This window comes from Melospiza melodia, chromosome 18 (genome assembly GCF_035770615.1).
Source record: "Melospiza melodia melodia isolate bMelMel2 chromosome 18, bMelMel2.pri, whole genome shotgun sequence".
Classification (NCBI taxonomy): Eukaryota; Metazoa; Chordata; class Aves; order Passeriformes; family Passerellidae; genus Melospiza; species Melospiza melodia.
Genome location: NC_086211.1, coordinates 14,486,451 through 14,499,048, shown reverse-complemented (window position 1 = coordinate 14,499,048; position 12,598 = coordinate 14,486,451). Strand labels below are relative to the sequence as shown.

Below are 12,598 nucleotides of genomic sequence, written 5' to 3'. Positions count from 1 at the left end.
CCATCTCCTCCCTGAGAGCTGCTGAACTTCTGCTCCCCTCTGCTCTCCCTTCATTCCTGTGAATGAAATTCCCACTTCAACTGGGCCAGCAGGAACCAGCCAGGAGCACTGGCCAAAAGCCCCCTGCCCCCCAGATGGGCTGGGCCAGGCCCTCTCCAGGGGATGTTGAACTTTCCAGCAGGAGCCCAACACATTTTAGCCTTGGCAGGTGTCCCCTGGATATTGCTGGTTAGGTTTGCTGCTGCTTAGGTACACATTCAGGGGCTGAACACTGCTCCTACAAAGGGAAAATGGGGATGTGAGGTGATAACCCATTGATATTAGTCCCACAAACTGCTCTCCTTCTCCTTTCTGACTGTGGTCAGTCCTGCCCTAAACAAAGCCTTAACCTTTTAATTCCCCTGATTATAAAATTCAGATGATCTCTGATCAATGAACCAGCAGTTTAAGGACTCTGTTAGCTCTTCATGTGACTGTTTCTTTGTGCAGAGATTTCCTGTGAAGTGTTTTTTGTTTCTTTTTTCCCCCCTTCAGTGACATCCAAGCAGCCCCCAGGACTCCAGCAGCTGCTCCCATGAGGAAGATGAGGTGGTGCCACTTCTGTGCTTCATTTCAGGCAACAGCGTCCCACTAGAAATTCATTCCTGCCTCCAGAACTGGCCAGGTCACAGCCCTGAGCAATGCAGAGGCACAATGGCCTTAGCTGGGCTGGAGTAAAGTGATGTTATCAGTGAAGGAGAACTGTAAACCCTCAAATTTCATTTCCTAGCACTGACCTTTGGTAGTTGAGACAAGCATGGCTGGAGGTCGAGGCAGCATCAAGGCCTGGAGGTCAACTTTTTCTTCATCTGCTCCTGCCCCAGCTGGGGAAGGTCTCTGAGAGCTGCAGAAAAATGATAAATATTAAATGAAAAATATTAAAAGGTTCTGACTCAAACCTACTTTCTGTGACAAATCCAAGGCCACAGAAGCTTCTCTGGTAAAACTGCTTTACTGGAAAAGCCATTTCAATCCCTTGTCCATGACATGAGCTGCATCAAGGTCTCTCTGACTGAACATCTTTTCATATTACTCCCCCTGAGGCTCCCTGTGTTCAATTAAAAGTAGCTAATGCAAAGTAGTCAGCTTGGCAAAGAAATCTGGGAATCAAGAAATATGTCAGGCTGCACTAGCAGAGCTTTTCCCACCCACAGACACATCCTAGTTGCTATTCACTTTGGGTTCTTTAGGCTGAGTTTAACCAGTTTGAAGGGTTCGTGTTAGGCAACAAGCATGATCCAGTCTGGCAGGGATGTTCCTGCCAGAGAAACTTCCACAACATTCCTGCACATCCAAAAGGACCCAATCAGGGCAGGGTGAACAGAAGGTGTGCTTGAAAGCCAGGGACTGTCTGGGAACAGTTTTGGCTGGGACTGTGAGCTCAGGCTGCTCAGGCAAACCTGCCTCATCCCCTGCCACCAGCACGGAGCTGGCTGGAACACATCCTGCTTGCTCACTCCCAGGAGCCTGGAGCATTTGCAAGTCTAATCTGAAAAGGGCAATCTGAGCTGCAGTTTGTATTCCTGTCTCCCAACAGACCAAATTACCAGCATTAGGAGAAAGACAAGTGCATTATTTAGGAGGTAACACTGCTCCGGACTGAGTTATACCAGAGGAGCAGAATTTATCATCTTTGTAAGAGGAAAATGCATCCCTGTGGAAAATAAACAAATAAAGACAATGAAATTCGACCAAATTGATTTTTTTTGACATCTTAAACATAAAATGGTGAGAGTTTCTGGTTGTGGGTGGGAGCAGAGCTGAACTCTGACACATAATCCTGCACAGCAATCCACAGGTTAATTCCACATGGCCCAGCTTTGCCACTCACAGAAAGCACTGACAGCAGTGCAGAGCATCTCACCTCCAGCCTGCTGCCTCTGACTGTGCCACCCTGCCCCCAGAACAGGCAGCATCCCTAAAAACCTCTTCAGAAGCTGCAGGTCTGAGCCCTCTGCAGCAGAGTTTCTCATGCAGTTCAAGGTTTATTAGCCACCCCTCATTTTCACACTCTTGTCTCATCATCCTCCAAAGAACCTGTTCCTACTGAATCCCTTTATCAGTTGATAAATAGGGCAAAGCCAGAGGTTTCCTAGGAGAGGGTCACTACTGGCACACAACCTTGCAGCTCTTCTCCAGCACCAGGTGTCCAGATCTTGCAGCAAGAGTGTGAATTAGGGGCCTGGATACCAGGGAGCAGGGAATAGGAAGCAACTGCAACTGTCCCACACCTGACACATGTAGGAGCTGAGAGAACAGGAGCTGGAGCTGTGCCAGGGCAGGTTTACGTTGGAGATCAGGAAAGGTTCATCCCCAGAGGGTGCTGGCATTGCCCAGGCTCCCCAGGGAATGGGCACAGCCCCAAGGCTGCCAGAGCTCCAGGAGAGCTTGGACAGTGATCCCAGGGATGCCCAGGGTGGGATTGTTGGGGGGTCTTTGCAGGGCCAGGAGCTGGGCTGGATGATCCCTGTGGGACCCTTCCCACTCAGGATACCCCATGGTTCTATGATCTGCTGCAGAAGAGAGAAGGATCTCTGCAGACTGCACAACTGGCTTGGAAATGCACAAGTAGAGGGATTGCTCCCCCTGCACCCCCGTGCTGCAGGACGCAGGACACACAGATCTCTGAGTGCCTGCCTGCCTGCAGGGCTCACTGCCTGTGCAACAACACCTCCAAACCGTCCTGGGCCATCACCTGGACGGCGGGGGCAGCACTCCAGCAGCTCTCCCTCCGAACCACAGGCACAGCTCCCGGTGCACCCGGCGGGCCAGGGGCAGGGACACGACAGACTCCGCCCTGCCACAGCCTCGGGTGATGTCCTGCAGGATTCCGTGGGCTCTGGGGCCTCTCACACCTAATGCCAGCACTGGGGGCACCTTGCCAGGTTCTGAGGTGTAGGAGGAAGGCAGCTTTTCTGTGGAAACAAACACTTGTGTGAGTAAAACATGGAATAACCCACCCCAAAGTCATTCACTCCACTTAAGGGCTCTTTTCAGATCTGTCAGAGGCAGACTTCAACAGAGGAACCATCTGGTTACCTGCCCTGGGACCCATCACCTGGTTACCTTACATTTTATGAAAAATCCTTTCCTTAGGATTTTTCCTCCTGAGAAGCTGGGAGGCCTCAGGAACAAAATGTAAACATTGATTATCTGCTGCTGTGGAATGCAACAGGTGCATCTGTGATTGGTCTCATGTGGTTGTTTCTGATTAATGGCCAATCACAGTCAGCTGGCTTGGACTCTCTGAGAGTCAGGAACTTTTGTTACCATTCCACTTCTTTCCTTTCAAGCCTTCTGATGAAATCCTTTCTTCTATTATTTTAGTATAGTTTTAATATAATATATATCATAAAATAATAAATCAAGCCATCTGAAACATGGAGTCAGATCCTTATCTCTTTCCTCATCCTGGGACCCCTGCAAACCACCACATCCCTGGGAATCCATCACCTGGTTACCTGCCCTGGAAATCAATCACTTGGTTATCTGCCCTGGGAATCCATCTCCTGGTTACCTGCCCTGGGGGAGAGATGCTGACAGCACCTGTATGTGTTTACCCAATAGCAAACCTGAGGTTATTCAAGGCAATCTCTTGAAGAGAGGAATTGTTTGCCTCATGTTTGCTGTGAGAAGTTATTCCAGAGCAGGTGATGCACTGGAAGTGTGGCAGGAGTTGGAACTTGGTGGTCTTCAGGGTTTTTTTTAGCCCAAACTGTGACTCTAAGCCAGCATTTCAAGTTCCTCTTGTTCATCACCACAAGGAAGGCTGGGGGATTGAAGTGCAGGACAAGAACAAGGGCCTGAGGAAAGGGATGGTTTTGAAGGGCATCACAAAATGGAAATCTGGGGGCTTCTTTTTTACATTATTTCCTTCTGGATTAAATACAGATTTTGTACAATGCTCTGAGGTCCAGGCTAATATTTGATTTGCCACCTTTAATTTTCTGCCAGGATTTGAACCCTGACTTCCCTTATTTCTCTCCACAGCTCTTCCCTATGACTCTGGCAAACCTTTCTCCAGCACAATTGGGGCCAAGGAAGTAACCCAGAAAAAGCAAATTAAATTTGCCTCCTTTCCAATTCTTACTACAGATGTCAGAAAATGCAGCAAGGTGTGTGATTTTCTTCCCTTAGGTTTAAAAGCATATACAAATGTACCATTTCTTGCATGAGAATCAGAAGGCAGAAAACAAATCTCCAGAGCAGGTAGATAATGGAGCAACTGGCTGTAAATATTTAAAATAATAATTTTAGAGTTATGAAGCTAAGGCTAAAAATCTAATTTACAAACTTGCACAGTAATTCTCAGCTCAAATGAATTGTCTCTTCATATGAAATGTTCTTAAACAATGGTGCATGGTACAGAGCATTGAAGCAGATCTGCTGCCTGTCAGCTCCTAATGACTGCAGGTTTTATGGTTTTCTTATTCATCTCTGGAGCCCTCCTCCATTTCTCCAGCTCTCACCAGGAATGTGTTCTGTGCACAGCACCCAGACAGCTGCAACTGCAATCCCATTCCTAGGGCAGCCTGCTCCTGCTGCTTTCAAATGCAAAAAGGGAGAGAGGAGACTGGGGAATTTTCTCTGCTTAAGCTGGTCTTCATTCCCCTTCTGCCAGAGGAGAAGGAAGCCCATTTCTCTCCCTCTCAGCCTGCCTGTGCCTTTTCCAGGAAACATGGATTGTCTGTGGCATGTCTGAACCTTCCAGAAGAACTTCCTGGCTTAAAAAGAAGCACAAGCCACAAGCAATCTCTAAACTCTGCAGCTAAGGGCACACCTGTTGCTCTGGAATATCTGAATGTTATTGTGCTGCAGCAGCAACCAATAATGTTCCATGATGCTTTAAGGCAGGCTTCATCATCTCTGTTTCTCAAATGGGAGAAAATAAAGATTTGAGTGGTACATGCCAGTATTTGATACATTGGTGTGTGATGTTCAACACTTTGTGATTTGAGTTCAGAGCCCCAGAATGTGTTTATTTACCTTCTCCTGCTGGTCTCCCACCTCAGATGGGATTCTATTAAATAATGTGGCATTTTGGTGATAGTTTATCGGCTAATGCAATTACAGGCCAGATAAATCAGTACTCCTGAAGTCCCATAGGCAATGAGATGGGGGAATTGTGGAAAAGGAAGGCTGGATTTTCTGCAGCTAAAACCTTCAGGAGTATCAGTGGGGAACTAAGTGATTTTATTTAACTCATATGAGCCTGACCCTGGAGCTCAGGACACTGAAATGTTGGACAGCTCACTGCAAAGGAACAGCAGCTGAAGTTTGAGACCCAAAAATGCATGAAGAGTTAAAAATAGGGAGGGAGGGAGGGAGGGAGGGAGGGAGGGAGGGAGGGAGGAAGGAAGGAAGGAAGGAAGGAAGGAAGGAAGGAAGGAAGGAAGGAAGGAAGGAAGGAAGGAAGGAAGGAAGGAAGGAAGGAAGGAAGGAAGGAAGGAAGGAAGGAAGGAAGGAAGGAAGGAAGGAAGGAAGGAAGGAAGGAAGGAAGGAAGGAAGGAAGGAAGGAAGGAAGGAAGGAAGGAAGGAAGGAAGGAAGGAAGGAAGGAAGGAAGGAAGGAAGGAAGGAAGGAAGGAAGGAAGGAAGGAAGGATCAAAGCTATTATATCATTTCTTTTGGGAAAGATAGAGGAACTGATAAAGCAACCCTCATGCAAATCTGACTCTGATCACCCTTCACCTCAGTGTATTTACAGATCTGGGAAGCTCTGGAGGAGAGGCAGAGCCCACCTGAGCTGGAGAGCAGCAGCTCCTGGCTGGGGTAGAGCAGGCGGAGGCCGCAGACATCCAGCCCAGAGCCCAGCAGCAGCCTCAGAGTGTGATGGGTCTCCAGGGGGTTTTGGAAGAGAGCCTCCAACAGCAGCACCATGGCAACCTGGACAGCCAGAGAAAAACATGGAAAAAGCAGGGAAATGCTCCCAAGGCCAGCAGAAGCTCAGAGGTGCAGCCCTGCTGCTCACCTGTGGTTCCCAGGATGGATCTGCACTGCCAGAGCTACAGAGAGGTTTGGGTTTGGTTTGTGTTTATGTGCAGCTCACACACAAGGCTCTTGGCTTTGGGCTAAATCACAGCTACCAATAATTATAATTTATTTCTGCTGATATAACTTTGCCTTTTGTCACATAAACCTACTAGTGAAAAACTGCAAGGCCTCTGGGGCAGAGCCCACAGTGCATCCCTTCTGCTGTTCACTTTGTGCAGCACCACTTGCCCATCTTTGGGTGATTAAATAATAATAGACCAACTGGTTGTGTCTCTATACCTTTAACAGCGCCAAAATCAACACTAAAAAAACATCAAAAGGCAAACACACCACTGGTGCTGTCCCAGATTTACATTTCAGAGTCTTCTGTACCAGCCTAATCCATTTCAGCCCATCCTGGCATGTAGGAAGACTCACACCAACACATTCTGAATGTTTATACCCAAAAGGGAAACAAATTATTATTATTATTTTCCCCATCAGAGAAACAAATTGTTTTAAAAAGCAAGGGCTTTACAACAGGGAGTTGTGTGGTTCTGTGGATAATAAATTGTCTAGCTGGGGATCAGACAAGGTGATTTTCTGGCCCCAAATTTGAGCATGGTTCTCCTGGACATTGAGCAGCTCAAGGATTTCCCCAGCTCAAGGTTTATGGCTGCAGCAAACACCAAATGAATCCATCACTACTGGACACTTGAAATGAAATGCTACTGCCCCATAAAGACATTATGAGCCTTTACCATCACGATAAATGAAGACAGAAATTTACTCAAATCATATAAAAGTGGTCTAATTAGGCATAAAAGCTCCATTTCTTTATGTTTGCCTAGCTGAAGCTCTCCTGCTATTAACCCAGCACTCACAGCAGCCAGCAAGGAAGAATTTTCCTGTGGCTGCTCTGAGTCCCTGGGGCTGCCTGGGCTTGGGGCCAGCTGTGATAACAGAGCCATCTAGCACAGGGAAGCCTCTGGAAGTGCCAGTGTCCCCCTTCCCCAGGAGCCTGGCACTTGGCCTTGCTCTCCATTGCAGATTGGTTCAGTTTTGCCCAGCCTGAGTGATCTCAGAGATCACCAGTTCACCCAGAGATCTCAGAGATCACCAGAGATCACCCTGGGCTTCCTGCCTTGGCCTGGTCACCGGGGGCTCCCACTGCAGGGCTGTGCCCAGTTCTGGGGCCACCAACACAAGAGAGATGTTGGCCTGTTGGAGAAAGTCCAGAGAGCCCATGGAGATGCTCCAGGGCTGGAGCCAGGCTGGCAGAGCTGGGGGTGCTCACCTGGAGAGGAGAAGCTCCAGGGACACCTCAGAGCCCCTGCCAGGGCCTGAAGGGGCTCCAGGAGAGCTGCAGAGGGACTGGGGACAAGGGATGGAGGGACAGGACACAGGGAATGGCTCCCACTGCCAGAGGGCAGGGATGGATGGGATATTGGGAATTGGGAATTGTTCCCTGTGAGGGTGGGCAGGCCCTGGCACAGGGTGCCCAGAGCAGCTGTGGCTGCCCCTGGATCCCTGGCAGTGCCCAAGGCCAGGCTGGGCAGGGCTTGGAGTGACCTGGGATGGTGGGAGGTGTCCCTGCACTTTGCAAAGCTCCAGGGCAGACATCAGGGTGAGCTGCTGCCTCTCCAACCCAAAGCAATCAATGGCTTTGTGACCCTGGGCTGATCCCTGTTCCTGCTGCTGGCCCTGCCCTGCTCTTCTCAATAGGAACACATTTCACAGGGGTGAGGTCCTGAACATTCTGTGCTGCACTCCTCACCAAGAGCTAATTGAAATCACTTTAACCTTCTCTTCTCCTGGGGTAGAGTCAGTACAAATGCTCCCTACTTGTTCTTACCACACACACAGTTACTCAAGGTCAGGCAGTACCAGAACCTTCAGAAATTTCTTGGAATGTTTCTGAGTTTAATCCAAGTTGTGCTGTTTACTGACTTACAGTCAAGTGGTTTCAGGTTATCAAAATTTTGTCTACTCTTACAAATTTGCACCTGGTTGGTAGCAATTTCTCCAACCTACACATTTCAAAGTTTAATCTTCTGTGGCTCAGAGCAATCAGCACATCAATACTGATGACATAAAATACTCAGCTGATATATTTAGGTCTGAGGGAAAAATACTTCAAGCTCGGTATTTGTATCAAAGCTCTAGATTGAAATATTCCAGGGCACTTCATTGTCTCCCAGTGTCCCCCCTGAGCCCCAGGGGAGGAAGGAGGGGGTGGTTTGTTGTTCTTTACCTCGATGTCTGTCTCTCTGCAAGCCTCCATGGCACTGCTGTCAGGGAAGTGTTTGTCATCACTCTCAACTGTCTGCCAGTAAAATCCCTTTGGCACTGCAAACGCCTTCTCCACTGCCTGAAATGCACAAAGGACAGCTCTCACTTCCATGTTGCCTTGGTCCCTTAAAATAAAGCAGGAAAATCAGGATCTTGTGGCCACAGAGCACAGGAGGATGCAGCTGGTGGATTAAACTCAGCCCAGTGTTGTTAATTTATGCAATTTGCTTTCTTCCAGCTATTCTAGTAGCTTCATTTAAGTGATATCCCACAAATATGAATCTGCAACTGCTTCCCAAGAGCCTGAGCATTCCCAGGGTCCAACCCAACACACAGAGCACCCCCAGCCATCACCAGGAGCTGCATCCATCAGCTGAAACCTCAATTCTCCACGACTGTGCTGAGCACTCAGCAGAAAAGGCCTTTGTGAAAGCAATGCTCTAATTAACCAACCAAATGGAAGGGTAGGGAAGGGATTGCATGAATTTCTACATGCCTGTAGCCAAAATAGCACATTTCTCCTGTGCTCATGTCACCACAAGTGACACATATCTGTTAGCCTCATCGTGCCACATCCTCATGGATAGGCAAAAATCTGGCATTTGGGTCACAGCTCCACACAAGCACAGCATTTCCCAGGCTCAGCACCTTATTTTGTTTTTCATCCATTTTCTGGGCAGCCAAGCAAGCAACTTGTACAAGTGCAAGGGTAAGGATGTGTCACTCAGGAGAGGAGAATGTGCTGTGACTGCACGCTCTGTAAGCAAGGCCACAGTCCAGGGACAAAGGCAACCCTTGAAAGTCACATTTGTCAGCTTCTGGTTAGAACATTCCAGAAATGCAGATGCATTTAGGCAGAGTTCACAGTGGGCAGGAATCATCCCAGGGATCAAAAAATAAAATAGTCACATTTAAAACACAGGCTCAGGTGTAACTCAAAGAAGCTTCACTACTTTTAAAGGCTCTACTTTGATTTACTGCAGGTGTTAATTTGTCCTCAGCTTATGTGGACTGACCCTTTGAAAAACAGAAAAAGAAATTAATTTTCAACGTGGTTTCATCAGGACTTTTATGATGGAGAGAAAAGGGCTAACCCTGCATGGAGAAGCATCCACTCTGCATTATGAGCTCCATATAATGCTCTTTAATTGTGTCATCACCTGAGAGATTTCGGGTGTGCTGCTTGGCAAATGACAGGCACTTCAGAGCATTCCACAAATGTTTCAAAGTAACAACCAGAAAATGAAATTCATTTGAATATTAAAGCCCCTCTGACAACTGCCTTTCCACTTCAGCAACCTTTTGTGTTGTCTCCTTCCTCTGTTTCCTGTGCTTCATGAGATATTTGCCTGAAATCAGAACTGGGGATTTCACTTTTCTCTCTGTTTCAGTCAAATCAACTGCACCAAACCAAGGGCTTTGGCATCTCCCAGCGGATCTGTGCATTCTGTCCTGCAATCCATCAATCCCCAGCCTCCACTGCTGACATTACACTTGGTTGCTGTGGAAAATATCATCAGAGGAAAAGGAGATTTAAGGAAAGGGATCTTCCCCATTGCCAGTGCATGATGCCAGCTCCTGTCTGCAGCAGTGGCACAGTGCAGTGAGCCCAGACAAGCCCTACAGAGTGGGAATGCAGCAAAATCCCAATTTCCTATTTATTCCAGCTGTTCCTTGAACAAAACTCCTGTCTGTGAATACTCCAGAAGGAAAAGAAGAGACAAATGTGCTCAAACCAGCACCAGCCTCTATTTCCATAGAAACCTGCAGGATAATCATCCAGTTCCAGGGCACAGGGAGGAAAATCCAAGGGGGAAAATCCAAGGGGATTCCAGGATGGAAATCCAGGCTGGAAAATCCAGGCTGCAAAATCCAAGGAAAATCCAAGGAGAAAATCCAAGGGGATTACAGATGGAAATCCAGGCTGGAAAATCCAAGGTGGAAAATCCAAGGTGGAAAATCCAAGGGGATTCCAGGTGGAAATCCAGGCTGAAAAATCCAAGGGGATTCATGAGATATTTGGCTGAAATCAGGCAAATACACATCCTGGTGTAAGCTGTGGATCCACAGGGATCCCAGAATGCTGCTCCAAGGCCACATCTGGGAAGCAAGGCCTGTGGGAATTGTTCCTGTCATCTGTCACATCTGTTTTCCAACAGCCAACCTGAATGGGAGTTCACAAACCAACAGAGAACAGAGCTTGAAAAGTCTTATTTCTCCCAGAAAATCCTTCTCCTCGTGGATTAGAAAGCAGAGGTGGCTGTAGGATGAGCGCCCTGCTTTGTCCAGCCTGGCTGTAATGTCCAGTGGAAAGCTCCTGACACAGCCTTCCTGTGCCATCAACAGGAAAGAAGAGGCAGAAAGTCACTTTCCCTGTGAGGGAGGAGAGAATTGCATGGAGCCAGTTGTTCTAATACTGAGCTGAGCCCTTTTGGGAACAAAAAGAGAGGGGGATCCTCTGCAGGCACCTTCTGCTACTGAAAGAACTTGGACACTGTTTATGTTACTTTAGTGCTACTTTTAATGTTCCACAAGAGGGTGGGTGTGAGAATTTCACCTCAGGGCTGGTTCCTGTCACTCCTCCAACATCACAGCCGCTGTAAATCCTTTCCCAAGCCTGTGGAAGCATCAGCTCTGAGTGCTGACCTGTCCCTGGTGGGAGGAGAGGAGAGGAGACTCCCCAAACCCTCAGAGTGGTGAAGAAGCAGCCCAGCCTTTGATCACTGTCACAGACATCTTTTATGGAAAATCCTTTCCTTAGGATTTTTCCTCCTGAGAAGCTGAGAGGCTTCAAGAACAAAATGTGAACATTGATTATCTGCTGCTGTGGAATGCAACAGGTGCATCTGGGATTGGTCTCATGTGGTTGTTTCTGACTAATGGCCAATCACAGTCAGCTGGCTCAGTCAGTCTGTCTGAAACACAAACATTTGTTATCATTCTTTCCTTTTCTATTCTTAGCCAGCCTTCTGATGAAATCCTTCTTCTTAAAACTATTCTTTTAGTATAGTTTTAATGTAATATATATCATAAAATAATAAATCAGCCTTCTGAAACATGGAGTCAGATCCTCATCTCTTCCCTCATCCTCAGACCCCTGTGAACACTGTCACAGATCCCTACCTGGAAACACAGTGAGGCTCTGAGCCCTGCACCAACCTCCCATCTCCTGGAAAAGCCTCCTCCCAGGGAGGAAGGCTCCTGCACTCAGGCAGCAGCAGCTGCACAGCCCCAGGGATGCTCTGACTTCTGCTGTGACAGCTTTCAAAGCCCAGACTCATGAACCATAACCATCCCCATGTGTGCCTCCAGGGCTTCTTACAGCACTGACATCCTCTCCATCCACACTGCCCTGATCAGGGTGAGCAGGGAGGGAGGGCACATCCATAAACTCCTGGTTTTAGTTATTCCTTTTTGTCCATTTATCCTTATTTGGTTTGGGTGACAAATTCCAGCTTCTGCCACCTTAAGACCCTGGAAAAGACCACTTTGTGCCACAGCTAGGATTGAGCACACCAGTTTTTCCAAAAGCATTTAAAAGAAACCCCAAGCTCCTGCTTTGGTTCAGATAATATTACCCAGATGAAGGCAGACAGTTCTGGGAAGGAAACTCACAGGAGAACAAAAACATGCTGTAAAATCCTTGGCAGAAAGAAGAATAAGCACATTTCAGAGGAGACTGGAGCTGCAGCAAAGCCATGAATATTCAACTGTCACACAGAAATATGACCAAGCCTGTGATCCCCTCTTTGTGCTTCCAGTGTTTTCTGTTCCCATCTCTGACAACAAAGGAAAAGCTTTTGCTGTCAGGTGATCTGAGAGAGTCTCCTGAGTTGCAAGGACTCTTCCAGGCTGTTCCCAGTCCCAGCAGGAAAACAGGAACTGCAGGAAGCATCCCCATGTTCTCCACAATCTCATCTCACACACAAGGCAAAGTTCTGCTCAGCCATTATCTCTGTGAGACAACACCAGACCCCTCAGAGCAGGATGCTGCACTGGCAGAGCCTGCAGAGCCAGGGGGAAGTTGTGGGCTCAGGTAACCTCTCCCTGCCAGCCCTGCTGAGCACATCAGGCCCAGCTGAGAAAGCATTTCCTTCTCTCTCTGTCACTCAGCAAGGCTCATGTCTGATGGGATTCAGCACATCCTGCCCCTGAATGAGGCACATCACTCTCAAACTCTCCCCTCTCCCTGCTGCCTGTGCAGGAGCACAATTTTCCTGGTAGAACCCAGATGAACACAATGCTGAGTGTGTTCTCTGCATATCCTCCCTCCCCAGTGTGCATGTTCCCTTCAGA

The 12,598-nt window shown here is 48.0% G+C and overlaps 1 protein-coding gene across 1 annotated transcript in view; it reads right to left on the bottom strand.

The window, feature by feature from the left end:
• The window catches only part of DNAAF8 (dynein axonemal assembly factor 8), a 103,198-nt gene that overhangs the window by 46,216 nt on the left and 44,384 nt on the right, over nt 1-12,598 (bottom strand). The window contains exons 14-17 of the mRNA XM_063171463.1: nt 8,265-8,381; nt 5,779-5,923; nt 2,735-2,954; nt 777-883 (exon numbers count right to left, since the gene is read on the bottom strand). Of these exons, the coding sequence (XP_063027533.1) occupies nt 777-883; nt 2,735-2,954; nt 5,779-5,923; nt 8,265-8,381 (589 nt within the window). The remainder of the gene's footprint in view (nt 1-776; nt 884-2,734; nt 2,955-5,778; nt 5,924-8,264; nt 8,382-12,598) is intronic.